Source organism: Meles meles, chromosome 6, assembly GCF_922984935.1.
Source record: "Meles meles chromosome 6, mMelMel3.1 paternal haplotype, whole genome shotgun sequence".
Lineage (NCBI taxonomy): Eukaryota > Metazoa > Chordata > Mammalia > Carnivora > Mustelidae > Meles > Meles meles.
In genome coordinates, this window is record NC_060071.1 from 72,138,716 (window position 1) to 72,153,691 (window position 14,976).

At 35.4% G+C, this 14,976-nt stretch overlaps 1 protein-coding gene across 4 annotated transcripts in view; it reads left to right on the forward strand.

Annotated features, from left to right (window-relative positions):
* GALK2 (galactokinase 2) overlaps positions 1-14,976 on the forward strand; it is a 122,537-nt gene that overhangs the window by 10,475 nt on the left and 97,086 nt on the right. For 3 of the 4 annotated variants that reach the window (XR_006818669.1, XM_046008113.1, XM_046008112.1), the window contains exons 2-3: positions 5,914-6,002; positions 8,277-8,400. Coding sequence is in view for 3 of the 4 variants with exons in the window: in XM_046008113.1 (XP_045864069.1) it covers positions 5,914-6,002; positions 8,277-8,400 (213 nt within the window). In the remaining variant the exon portion in view is untranslated. Of the gene's footprint in view, positions 1-2,104; positions 2,145-5,913; positions 6,003-8,276; positions 8,401-14,976 lie in introns of all 4 variants that reach the window. The other variant, XM_046008114.1, reaches the window with a different exon arrangement.

Below are 14,976 nucleotides of genomic sequence, written 5' to 3' on the forward strand. Positions count from 1 at the left end.
TAAAATGAGATAGAAAGTAAACAGGAAAGATGTTAGGGTTCATAGCTGATGGCCAACAAAAAATTCTTGAGATGTCTTTGGTACAAAAAGGTGGTTTTATTAAAGTGCAGAGACAGGACCTGGGCAGAAAGATCTCTGTTGGAGTTGTGAGGGGTGGCAATTTTATACCTTCAAGTTGAGAGGGGAGGTTAGTGTTAGTCTCTAAGGAATTTTGGAAGCAAGGCTTCTAGGATCTTGAGGGAGCTAGCTATTGTTAGGAAGAGGTCATTTATTACTGTCCAGTAAAACCTTAGTCATGAGACCCTTCAGATCTGTATCAATGGGTCATAAGCTTGGTGATGATTGCTAATAAATACCTTGGAGGATTTAGAGATAAGGAAATTTCCAAAGGAATTTTTATATATTTAAGTGGCTTACAGGATCCTGGGGGTTCAGGCAAAGATTGCCTTTTGCCCTTAGCTAAGGAATGTCTCTCTGCCTGTTTCAAGGACTTGTCAATGGACTATATATAAGGTGTAAGGAAATTTCATTTTTCTTCTGCCTTTGTTTACCACATCAGAAAGGCTTTCTGTAGCTTGTACTGTTAGAACCATTTATAAAAGCAAAGCATCATCTTTATTTAAGGTCTGGCAGAACTAACTCATAACATTTTCTGAGCCTTGTTAAGGAGATTATTTCTGACTACTTTTTCTGTTTCTCTTCTGTCAATTTTTAGACACATTTTATATATATATATATATACACACACATATACATATATACATACATATATACATATACACACATATACATATATATATACACGTGTATATGTATATATACACACACATATATATGTGTATATATATATATATACATATATATATTAAGTTAAAAGCATTCAGAGCACCAGATTCAGCAATTTGTGTGGCGATGTTTTGGCCAATTCTGCCTTTAATAGTATAATCTTTGTAGGAGCTATTATTTTCTTTCTTTCTTTCTTTTTTTATTCTTTTTATTGTGGTAAAATAAATATAATATAAAATTTGACATTTTAACCATTTTAAGTATAAAATTCTTAAATTTAAAAATTTAAATTAAATTTAAAAATTTAAATTAAATTTAAATTAAAATTAAAAAATTTTAAGTATAAAATTTAAGTATAAAAGTATAAGTAAAAACCATTTTAAGTATAAAATTCAGTGACTTTAGTTACATTCACATTGTTGTGCAATAACCACTGCTACATATTTCTGACATTTTTCATCATCCCAAATAAGCTCTCTACTCATTAAGCAATAAGTCCCTATTTTCTCTACCCCTCAGCACATGGTAACCTCTAATCTACTTTTGTCTCTATGAATTTGCCTATTTTAGGTATTTTATATAAGTGAAATCATACAGTCTTTGTCCTTTTGTGTCTAGTTTATTTCACTTAGCATAATGTTTTCAAGGTTCATCCATATAGAAGTATGTATCAGGCCTTGATTCTTTTCTGTGGATCAATAGAAAATTCATACATACATACATACACACCACATTTTGTTTGTTCATTCATCTGTTGTTGGATGCTTGGCTTGTTTGCACCTTTGGACTATGGTGATTAATGCAGCTGTGAACATTCTTGTGCAAGTGTCTGTTTGAATCCCTGATTTCAATTCTTTGGACATATACATGGAAGTAGAAATATTGGGTCATATACTACTTCTGCGTTTAACCTTTTGAGGAAACACCAAACTCTTTTCTATTCTGTTGTTTTTAATGCTATTGTAAATGGAATTGTTTTCTTAATTTCACTAGATCTGTTGTTTTGTATCCTGCTTTTTTAAAAAAATAAACATATAATGTATTATTTGTTTAGGGGTACAGGTCTGTCATTAGGGGCTATTATTTTCATATTGAAAATGCTCATTGTACTCTTGGGGAAGGGACATACTTTAAATGACTACATTTTAAGAGACGGAGTCTTGCTGGTGACACCCAGAGCTGTGAAGAACAGCTAGTACCCCAATTACAGCCATACTACTTCATTATTAGAGGATTAGGTATCAAGTTTAGAAAAACACTGTACACTTCAGTTCTTTCTATTCTTAGAGAGAAATACTTTTCTCGTTTCCTTTTATAGCTTCCGTGCATTTGAATTTCAAAGGGAGGAATGTTGAATGGTAAGTAAGCCTCTGGTGCTGAGCACTTAAAAAAGCATGGACAGACTGCCTTCCTGAGGTAGTCTGGGAAAAGGGCACGTTTGAGAACGCCCAAATCATTTCATTAAAGCATGTTTTAGGAGGCTCATTCTAGCTTTGTTGCTAGCACTTCACCTTATTTGTGTTTGCAGCACTCATAAAGGCAAATTAATAAGGATTCAAATTCAGCTGACCTTGAATTTTGTCTGCATATGATTTTCAGCAGAAACAAAAATGAGCCTCTGTGGAGGCTAGTGGAGTTATGGAAGTCAGAAAACGAGGAGTTACATGCTTCTTCCTCTTTCTCAAATTTTCTCACTTCTAATTGGTCACTAATTCCTATGGCTTTGACTTTTAAAATATTACCTTAATTTAATTTTCACCTTTTTCTATCCCCATCACTAATGTACACTTGAACTTTCTCTCTAGGTTTACTGTAAATGGCCATTTATTGGATTTCTTTGTTTTTACCTTGTCTTCCTCCAGCCCATCTTTCCTACACTTCTCAGTGAGCTTCTTGTGTGAAATTGATTAATATCACTCTATCTGTAAATGTGTCTTCACATCCATTGCCTGTGGCTTAAAAGCCAGGTTCCTCAACATGGCATACCAGGCCCTTTAAGATCTGAGGCTTGATTACCACCAGCCTCCTCCTCTGATGTATTTAAGCCCTAATTATAATTTTCTGAATGCAGCATGCTGGGACTTTTCATTCCATTTGCCTGGAATGCATCACCCCATCCCACTTGTCTGACATCATCCTTTAAAATTCATGTTAACTATTGTCTTTTGAGGGAGGCTTCTCTAACTTAACCTCCCCCTTCTGGATTTATTTTACCACCCACATTCTCCTACAGTAGGGTTGAAGTATCTTTTCTCTGTACTGCCAAAGAACTGTATTTTTCTGGCTTATTGCTCTACTGTCTCTCTGTATTGTACTTTTAGCTTAACTATCTTTTTTTTTCTGCCAAATGTTTCCTAGAGGCCAAGGGCTACTATTAATTTCCTTTCTAAGTAGAGTACTTAGTAAAGCACCAGTAAATACTTCTTTAAACAAATGAACAAACACACTTTGTTGTTTTTTTTTTAAAGTAGTCTTCATGCTGGGCATGAAGACCAAGGAGGGGCTTGAACCAAGACATGGCCTGAGATCAAGAGTCATATGCTTAACCAACTGAGCCACCCAGGCACCTCTTAAAATTTTTTGGTTATTTTAAAATAAATTCATACCTAACATAAAAGTCAAATATAGCCAAAAAAAATACTGTATACTCTTTTTTTTTTAAAATATTTTATTTATTTGACAGAGAGAAATCACAACTAGGCAGACAGGCAGGCAGAGAGAGAGGAGGAAGCAGGCTCCCCACGGAGCAGAGAGCCCGATGCGGGGCTCGATCCCAGAACCCTGAGACCATGACCCGAGCCGAAGGCAGAGGCTTTAACCCTCTGAGCCACCCAGGCACCCCAATACTGTATACTCTTATCCCAGATTCTCCAAAGGTAACATTTTACCATATTTGCTTTATCATCTTTCCTATGTTTTATATATATATATGTATATATATATATATACACACACACACACACACATATATATTTATATATATACAAATATATATAAAAGACTTTACAGATGTGTTCTTTATGATTTAATATAGGATCAATATTTGTGAATATTCCATGCATTCTTGTTATATTTCCCATTATCAGAGTATAATGTTAAATATATGTACATATCCATAATCTATGAATTTTGTTGTTTGAGTCTTTTTTTTTCTTTTTGTCCACCTGATCTTTTTTTATACTGAGAAAGGTATCTTATAGTCTTCTATTATTAGTATATTTCTATCTGTATTTCCTTACTTTACATATAGATTTGCCTTATAAAAGTGGTTGTAGTTTCATTTGGGGGCATTTCTTAAACTATTACCTTTGTTCTGAATTGCAGCCCTCAGCATTAAGAATTTTCGCTGTATCTTCTTCAGCACACATTCTATGATGTGATTCTATGATTCTATGATGTCTGATATCAGGATTACTATCTCTGTTTTCTTATTTCCTAAAGTCTGCCACCCAGATTATGTTTTTTGAGAATTTGAATTAATGGACACAGAGAATTAATTAGATAGTATAGGACACGGGAGCTGTTAATTGTAGAGTTGAGACCACAGTGTCAAGAAAACTGAAGGTATGGAGGAACAGAAACCAAGATACTCAGAGAGGCAACTGAAATGTGAACAGCACAGAACAAAGAGAAGTGGAGATGGTGTCTTTGGAGGGATGACAGAATGAGACATGAAAAAAGAACTAAAGACACTGATATAAACAATTGCTGATGACTGTCCAGTTCTTAGGACACCATCTTGAATAACTTCCAAAGATATTCAACATATCTTTCTATCATTATAATAAATTTCCTTTTTCCTTGATCTCTTTTTGGTATGATTTTCTGTTTCTTACAGCAAATTAACCTTTAAGATCAATCAATTAATGAGTGTCTTGAATATAGTAGGCTTTAAAAGATATTTATTGTCGTGTTATTATGCAGATACATATGATGTGGGACTGTTAACAGTTGGAGGGTATTCATAGAAGTGTCTTGAGGTGATTGAACAGTATAAAATTATTAAATCTATTTTAAGAATTTTGGATCTACAAGGGGCCTATAAGGAATATCTAGTCAAATTCTTTAATTTCACAGAAGAGAGGCTAAGGGAAAATGATTTGCTCCATTGAAATTAGAACTGTGGTCTCCTGATAACTACTCTAGTTTTCTTTTCTTTTCTTTCTTTCTTTCTTTTAAGGATTATTTATTTATTTATTTGAGAGAGAGAGAGAGTGAGAGAGACAGACAGAGCACAATCAGGGCAGAGGGAGAAGGACAAGCAGATTTCCTGCTAAGCAGGGAGGCTGATGTGGGACTCTATCCTAGGATCCTGGGATCATGACCTGGGCTGAAAGCATAATGCCTCCTCACCTGCACCCCATTCATGTCCACCTGGAACCTCAGAATGTAACCTTATTTGGACTAGCATCTCTTTGTACTTAGTAATCAAGTTAAGATGAGTCATAGTGAATGAAGGTGGGCTCTAATCTGATAAGACTGGTGTCCTTATAAGAAGGAAATACAGAGACAGAGAATTCTGTGAGAATTCTGTGAGAATTCTGCTTGGTGGCAGAGACAAAATTTGGATTGATGCAGCTGTAATCCAAGGAATGCCAAGGATCGATGGCTACCACCCAAAACTAAAAAGAGGCAAGGAGGGATTCTCCCCTCCAAGTTTCAGAGGTGCATGGCCCTACTAACACTCTGATTTTGGACTTCAAGTCTCTAGAGCCATGAGACAATGAATTTCTATTATTTTAAGCCCCACCCACTTTATAGTATTTTATTATGCTAGCCTTAGGAAACTGAAGTACTACCCCATATGATTTCTTTTAGTATAAAGAGATTCTTCTCTGAATATTTTTCAGAAAGTTATATTCTTTATAATTGAAGGAAATAATTTTTCCTGTTGAATACATTAATCTTTTTTTGTTCTTCTCTGTGCTTGGCTACACTATTGTGTCATCTAGGAAGTTACCATATTGTCATATCCTAGGATTTTCAAAGAAGTATATCAGTGAAAAAATTTTGCTTTTCTTTTTAGAGATAATTAATGGTGGTAGGTATATGAAATATGTTTGTTTGTGTATCTTATGGATTTTTCTGTTATACAGATATCCTGAAGTATTCTACTCTTGCTTTCAGATTGCTGAAGCTAAAGGAGATGTTTAACTCTAAGTTTGGATCCATTCCCAAGTTTTATGTTCGAGCACCAGGAAGAGTCAACATAATAGGTATTGCTAAAGTTCCTTCTCTTATTTTTTTCTTCCTTTGGTAAGATCTAAATTTTTATTAATATACTTTTTTTCTTAACTTTTCTCAAGAGAATTGAAAAAATAGAGTATTTCACATGTATCTCCTATAGCAAGTTAAGCTTTTACGTAAAGAACACACTATATTTTCATCATTCCCAATCCATGTGATTGTTAATTTTGTCCATTTATTTTAAAAAATGTATTGAAACTTCATTGTTAATATTGTTTTCATGAGAGATGAGAAGATTTTTTTGTGCTGCAGGTTAAATTTTTAGATTGTGGTGAATAATCTTGATGGTTTTACATTTACTCATTGGATTAGAAGAATACTGGGAAGCCCTTTTAAAAGTGTGGTGACCCGGAGGGGGCACCTGGGTGGCTCTGTCGTTAAGCATCTGCCTTTGGCTCAGGTCATGATCCCAGGGTCCTGGGATCGAGCCCAGTGGCAGGCTCCCTGTTCAGCGGGGAGTCTGCTTCTCCCTCTCCCCCTGCTTGTGTTGCCTCTCTCAATGTCTCTCTCCGTCAAATTAATAAATAAAACCTAAAAAAAAAAAGAAAAAGAAAGTGTGGTGACCTGAAAAATGAATAGGTTGTATTAAGAGAAAATGGCATGGAGAACTGAGGAAAAACTAGGAGTCAAGGAGAATTAAAAAGAAAACTTTCTATAATGGAAAATATAAACTTACAAAAAAGTCTTTAGAATAATATAATGAACTATCATTGATATTGAATTAATAATATTGAACTAAGTCAATTATTATCGACTTAGGTGACTTATTTTATTTTGAAGCAAATAATGGAGGATTTAAAAAAAATGGGATGTTTAAGCATGGTTAAATGAGGGAGGGAGGGGGAATGGAGTAAAGCCAGTGGAGAGAGAGGGATTATAGATAACTGAGAAGAGAGGAACTGATGGAGCAGATTTCCCAAGAAGGCTAGAGAGGTGGTATCTAGGGCATCAGAAGAGGGTCACTTTGACTCTTTTAATAGCCAGCAAGGAAAAAAAATGGTGCAGGTTCACGTAGGTAAATGTGTAACTTTCTACTTGGGAACCACTCTTTTATATTACTGTCTTTTTTTTTTTTTTTAAACATATTATTTATTTATTTGGCAGACAGAGATCTCAAGTAGGTGGAGAGGCAGGCAGAGAGAGAGAGAGGAGGAAGCAGGCTCCTCACTGAACAGAGAGCCTGATGTGGGGCTCGATCCCAGGACCCTGAGATCATGACCTGAGCCGAAGGCAGAGATTTAACCCACTGAGCCATGCAGGTGCCCCTATTACTGTCTTTTTTGAAGGAGGTGAGAAAGACAGTTTTGAAAACCACTTCTCCATTTGTCATTGTCAATCCATAAAAAAAAAAACCCTTTTATCAATTCATTTTAAAGGACACATCAATATATAAAGAAAAGATTTGCTCCCTGTAATAATATGTAAAATAATAATTATTTAAAAACACAATTATAATTATGCAGTTGAATTGTCTTCCTTTCATATTGTGTTTCTTAGCTGGGCAGTGTTTGTCATAGGAACAATCAGGCATGAAAACCTGTCCTGGGGAAATATAGATGAGCTTGCTTATTGTGCTTATTTCTTTCTCGAATTGTTATTTTGTATTTAAATCTTATGAATAACAAACTTGAGTTTAAATAGCAACTTGGAGAAAATATTATGGTACGATATGAAATAAAATTCCTGATGATTAGAGCTATGTCTAACACACTCAGCACAACTTATCAATGCCAGTCTAATTTGTTAGACATTTATTTAGGCCACAAAAATAAATAAAGTGAAGTCCTCAACTTAAAGGGCGTGTTGGCTTAATAAAGAAGAGAGTAAAATTCACATAATGTTAATATAAGGCAGTGTGTGAAAGGCTTCAATTGTCCATACTTAACAAGGTAATATGAAAGAGCAACAGAGAAAGGAGATATTACTTTTTGGATACCTCATGTAACTAGTCACAAAACAAAATATTTGAAGATGATCACTATGAATTAGAAAGTAGAAAAAAACTTGTGAAGGTTTAAAGAAATCTAAAAATTAACAGAAGCCAATTAATATACTTATTCTAGCAGAAGTTTCTGGCTTGGATGTCAGGGAGAATAAGAAAACTGAATCATTTCCTGCACATAGTATTTTTATTTTCTGTTAAAACCTGGCTCGTGGTCAAGTTTTTCCTGTCTATCAACCTGATTGAGATTCTCTTGTGTCATATGCTAGCAATATTAAAAATTCTTTCTCTTTTTCTCTAGGAGAACATATAGATTATTGTGGATATTCTGTTCTTCCTATGGCTGTAGAACAAGATATGTTAATAGCTGTGGAACCTGTGAAAACCCAAACTCTTCAACTAGCCAATACAAATCCCTTATACCCGTGAGTATTTAGGATTGCTACAATGTGTAATGGTGTGTGTGTGTGTGTGTGTGTGTGTGTGTATTCTTATCCAAATGAACTCTTTAGAAGCAGTCAAATTTGTAATAAATCATTGACTTTATTTAAAATCTGTATCTGACTTCCAAAATAGTCTAAGTCTGCTCTTTAATATTTGTTCCTTTTTTTTTTTTTCATTTGCTCATTCATTTAAGAAGCATTTCCCATTTTAGATCCTGGGCTGTACAAAAATGAAAATAACTGTCCTTGTCCAGAAGGTATTTATCACCTGTTTAGGTAGCTGTCTTCAGCAAAGTCAGTGGTGGTGCTTTTCTTATGTTACTAGGGCACCCTCTAATTCTCTCATCATAACATCTTACCACGCTGTATTACAAATACCTCCTTACTTGCCTGTATTTCCCCAGTAGATTATAAACTCTGTGCATTCAGGTACTGTAGCGTCTTCAGTGCTGTGAGGCTCGGTGTCGAACTTCAAGTTTGGTGCATAATAGATATCAGTTTCTAGTACATACGCTTTATCAAATTAAGGGCACACTTTTTTGTTTCCTGTTGTTTTTGAATTCTTAGTTTACTAAGATTAAAAGATTAAAAGAAATCTGTTAATCTATTAATTGAATTTTATTAAATGTCTATTCAATATTGAAGAACAGTTTTAAAAAATATGAATTACACTGATGGATTTTCTAATGTTGAGCTGTTTTTGCTTTCCTGGGATGAGTCCTACTTTCTACTGGGATGAGTCCTTTTTCTTATAATATAGTATGATGGACTTGATTTACTAATTACAAAAAAAAGATTTGGGCATATGATTGACACCTTTTATTTTTGGCTTATTGTTCATTGGCTAGTTTGCCTGCAGTAATGTTTATTCATTCAGTAAATATTTTTTGTGTGCCTTTAATAAGGCACAATACGAGGCTGTGTCTGGCTTCTACATTGAAACCTTTAAAGAAAACTTTACATTGTCTCAAACAAAATTTTGTGTCATTATTTGTAAACATTTAAAACTGGCTACGTAACAATTTGTCACATTGATTTACTCAGATTCACTTAACCATTCCCAGCATCATGAATATATGGTTTCAGTTTCATTTTTTCACAAACGCAGAGCCTGAGACAGACTTGAATGAAGGTAGAGTATTTGGGATATGATCCTGGGTGTGGTACTGAAACAACATGGAGAATGATTCAGGGAACCAGAGAGGAATTACTAAGGTAGGTAGTCCCTGCTGTAGGTAAGGGGCTTCATTCTACTAGGACTTCTAGGAGGTATGTAGCATGCCTCCCAGAATTGTCCACATGTTGTGTAGCATTCATTGCATGGAGATACTATACTTTATCTACTCACCATTGAAGGGCATTTAGATCATTTCTAGCTTTTGGCTATTATGGATAATGCTGTTGTGGATATTTATAGACAAATCTGTGCATCGACCTGTATTTCATTTATCTTGTCGCTATCTAGGACTATTTGGTTTACCTTTTTAAAAACTTGCCTGGCTGTTTTCCATAGTGTTTGTACCATTTTTCGTTCCTATCACCAGTGTATAAGAGTTCCATTAGTTCTATGTTTTTGCTAACATGTCTTTTTAAATTTTAACCACTCTCATAAATATGTACTAGTAACAAATTGTGGTTTTTTATTTTAATTTCTCTAACTAATGATGTTGAACATCCTTTCATGTACTTGTCACATAGATATCTTCTTTGTTGAAGGACTTGTTCAAATCCTTTGCTCATTTTTAAGCAGAATTTTTGCCTTCTACTATTGACTTATAAGATTATCTTTTATGTTGTAGATGCAAGTCCTTTGTCAGATTAATTTTTTTTAAGATTTTATTTATTTATTTGACAGAGAGAGATCACAAGTAGGCAGAGAGGCAGAGAGGGAAGCAGGCTTCCCGCCGAGCAGAGAGCTCGATGCGGGGCTCGATCCCAAGACCCTGGGATCATGACCTGAGCCGAAGGCAAAGGCTTCAATCCACTGAGCCACCCAGGCGCCCTCAGATGAATTTTTTGCATATATTTTCATCTAGTCTGTGCCTTGGATTTTCATTTTTTACCATGCCTTTTGAAGAATAATTTTTTTTTAATTTTTTTTTAAAGATTTTATTTATTAATTTTGACAGAGAGAGATCACAAGTAGGCAGAGAGGCAGGCAGAGAGAGTGAGAGGGAAGCAGGCTCCCTTCAGTGCAGAGAGCCCAACGTGGGACTTGATCCCAGGACCCTGAGATCATGACCTGAGCCGAAGGCAGCGGCCTAAACCACTGAGCCACCCAGGCGCCCGAAGAATAATTTTTAATTTTGATCAAGTGCAATGTATTGATTTTTTTCATGGTATATAGTTTTTCTTTTTTTTCTTTTTTTAAGATATAGTTTATTTATTTGATATAGAGAGCTCGAGAGAGAGAGCACTAGTGGTGGAAGAGGGGCTGAGGGAGAGGGAGAAGGCTCCCTGCTCAGCTCAGTCCGTGAGCTTCACCAGAGCTGAAGGCAGATGCTTAACAAACTGAGCCACCCAGGTACCCCTCATGGTTTATAGTATTTGACTTTTTAGGAAACCTTTGCCAAACCCAAGGCACTGAAAGTTTTGTAGTGTTTTCTTCTAGAAATTTTATAATTTTAACACTTAAATTTAGGTCTATGATACAGTTTGATTTAACTTTTATATGTGGCATGAGATGAAGGTTGAGGTTTATTTTTTTGCTCATAGCCATCCAGTTGTGTCCTACCGTTTGTTGGAAAGATCGTTTCCCATTGAATTATCTTGAGAAACTTTGTTGAAAAGCAGGTAGCAATAAATATGTGGGTCTATTTCTGGACTCTATTCTGTTTATTGAGTGTTTTATTTGTCTATCTTTTAAAATAAGATTTATTTCTTTATTAGAGAGTGAGAGCACATGCATGAGCAGCGGGAGGAGCAGAGGGAGAGGGAGAGGGAGAATCTCTCAAGCAGACTTAACACTGAGCATGGAGCTCCACTCAGGGCTCAATGTCATGACTTTGAGATCATGACCTGAACTGAAATCAAGAGTGACGCTTGATCAACTGAACCACCCAGGCACCCCATGTATTTATCTTTATGCCAGTATCACACTATCTGAAAACCATAGCTTTTTAAAAAATTTTTACTCTTTTTATTTGAGTATAGTTGATATACAATGTCACATTAGTTTTAGGTGTACAACATAGTGATTCAGCTTCCCTATACCTTATGTTATGCTCACAAGTGTGGCTACCATCTGTCACCATACAAGGCTGTTACAATATCATTGACTATATACCCTATGCTGTGCCTTTTATTCCAGTGACTTATTCATTCCATAACTGGAAACTTGTATCTCCCACTCTCCTTCACCCATTTTGCCCATCCCCCCACTCCCTTCCTTCTGGCAACCATCAGTTTATTCTCTGTATTTATAGATCTGATTCTGCTTTTTGCTTGTTTATTCATTTGTTCTGTTTTTTAGATCCCACATATAAGTGAAATCATATGGTATTTGTCTTTCTCCGTCTGACTTATTTCACTTATCATAATACTTTCTATGTCCATCCATGTTGTGACAAATGGCAAGATCTCATCCGATATATGGCTGAGTCATATTCTAGGGTATATATAATACATTTTCCTTATCTATTGATCTATCTTTGGACACTTAGGTCACTTCCATATCTTGACTATTGTAAACAGTGCTGCAATAAACATAGGGGTACATATATCTTTTTAATTAGTGTTTTCATTTTCTTTGAGTAAACACCTATTAGTGGAATTACTGCATTGTTTGATGTTTCTGTGTTTGATTTTTTGAGGAACTTCCATACTGTTTTCCCCAGTGGCTGTAACAATTTATTTTCCCACCAACAATGCATGAAAGTTTCTTTTTTTTCACACCCCCACCTTTTGATTCTAGCCATTCTTTCAGGTGTGAGGTGATATATCATTGTGGTTTTGATTTGCATTTCCCTGATGATTAGTGATGTCGATCATCTTTCATGTGTCTGTTGGCCATCTGTATGTCTATTCGGATCATCTTCCCATTTTTTAATTGGATTGTTTGGGGTTTTTTTTTTGGTATTGAGTCATATAATTTCTTTATATATTTTGAATATTAACCCTTTATCAGATACATCATTTGCAAATATCTTCCCCCATTCAGTGGGTTGCCTTTTTGTTTTGTTGATGGTTTCCTTTGCTATCCAAAAGCTTTTTATTTTGATGTAGTCCCAATAGTTTTTTTTTTGTTTTGTTTTCATTTCCCTTGCCTGAGGAGACCTATCTAGAAAAATGTTGCTACTGCTGATGTCAGAAAAATTACTGCCTCTCTTCTCTTATGGATTTTATGGTTTCAGATCCACATTTAGGTTTTTAATCCATTTTGAGTTGATTTTTGTGCATGGTGTTAGAAGTGATCCAGTTTCATTCTTTTGCATTTAGTTATCCAATTTTCCCAGCGCCATTCATTGAGACACTGTATTTTCCCCATGGTATATTCTTGCCTCCTTTGTCATAGATTAAATGACAATATATGTGTGGGTTTAATTCTGGGATCTCTACTCCATTCCATTGATCTCTGTGTCTGTTTTTGTGGCTAGTACCGTACTGTTTTGATTATTGCAGATTTGTAATATATCTTGAAATCTGGAATTGTGATACCTCCAGCTCTGTTTTTCCTTCTCAAGATTGCTTTGGGTATTTGGGATCTTTTTTGGTTCCATAAAAATTTTAGGATCATTTGTTCTAGTTCTGTGAAAAATGCTTTTGGAGTTTTGATAGGGTTTGCATTGAGTTTGTAGATTCCTTTGGATAGTGTGGATGTTTATCAGTATTAATTCCTCCAATGCATGAGCATAGGTATTTTTTCATATGTTTGTATTGTCTTCGATTTCTTTCATCAATGGTTTATAGTTCAGAGTACAGATCTTTCACCTCCCTGGTTAAGTTTATTCCTAGGGATTTTATTCTTTTCAGTGCAATTGTAAATGGAATTGTTTTCTTTCTGCTACTTTGTTATTAGTGTATAGAAGTGTTACCAATTTCTGGGTATTAACTTCCTATCCTGCAATTGTACTGAATTCATCTATTCTAATAGTTTTTTGATGGAGTCTTTAGGGTTTTCTGTATATAGCATCATGTCATCTGCAAATACAGACAGTTTAACTTCTTCCTTACCAATATGGATACCTTTTTTTTTTTAAATTTTTTAAATTTATTTATTTGACAGAGAGAGATCACAAGTAGATTGGAGAGGCAGGCAGAGAGAGAGGAGGAAGCAGGCTCCCCACTGAGCAGAGAGCCTGATGCGGGGCTTGATCCCAGGACCCTGAGACCATGACCTGCGCCGAAGGCAGAGGCTTTAACCCCCTGAGCCACCCAGGCACCCCCAATATGGATACCTCTTACTTCTCTTTCTTATCTGATTGGTGTGTCCAGGACTTCAAGCAGTATGTTGAATAAAAGTCGGGACAGTGGACATCCTTGCCTTGTTCCTGATCTTAAACAGCTCTCAGTTTTTCACCATTGAGTATGGTGTTAGCTGTGGGTTTTTCATTTATAGCCTTTATGATGTTGAGGTATGTTCCCTCAAACCCACTTGATTGAGAGTTGTTATCAGGAACATATGTCAAATTTTGTCAAATACTTTTCCTGTATCTATTGAGTTGATCATATGATTTTTATCCTTAGACTTGTTGATGTAGTATATGACATTGACATGCAAATATTGAACATCCTGCATCCCCAGGATAAATCCTATTTGATTATGGTGAATGATCCTTTTTTTACACTTGATCTTAGCCAAAAGGTCGAGAAGTGATTGATCCTTTTTTTAAAATTTAAATTCAGCTAGCCAACCTATAGTACATCATTAGTTTCAGATGTAGAATTCAGTTATTCATCAGTTGCATATAACACCCAGTGCTCATCATATCACCTGCCCTCCTTAAATGCCCATCACCCAATTACCATATACCCCCTACCTCCCCTCCAGCAATCCTCAGTTTGTTTCCTATAGTTAAGAGTCTCTTGTGGTTTGTCTCCCTCTCTGATTTCTTTCCATTCTGATTTCCCTTCCTTCCCCTATGATCCTATGCAGTGTTTTTTATATTCCACATATGAGTGAAACCATATAATTGTCTTTCTCTGACTGACTTACTTTGCTCAGCATAATACTCACAAGTTCCAGCCACACTGATGTAAATGGTAAGTATTCATCCTTTCTGATGGCTGAGTAATATTCCATTTTGTGTGTGTGTGTGTGTGTCTGTGTGTGTGTGTGTGTGTGTGTTTCTGTATATATGTGTATAAAGAACACATCTTTATCCATCCATCTGTTGATGGACATCTCGGCTCTTTCTTTAGTTTGGCTATTGTGGGCATCCTTTTAATGCATTGGTGAATGTGATTTTCTAATTAAAAACCATAGCTTTATAAGAAGTCCTGGAATCCGGTTGTGTAAATCCTCTAACATTGTTTGTCTTTTTCAAATTTATTTTCACTGTTCTAGATCTTTTGCATTTCCTTGTTCATTTTAGAATCAGCTATTCAATGAATATGAAA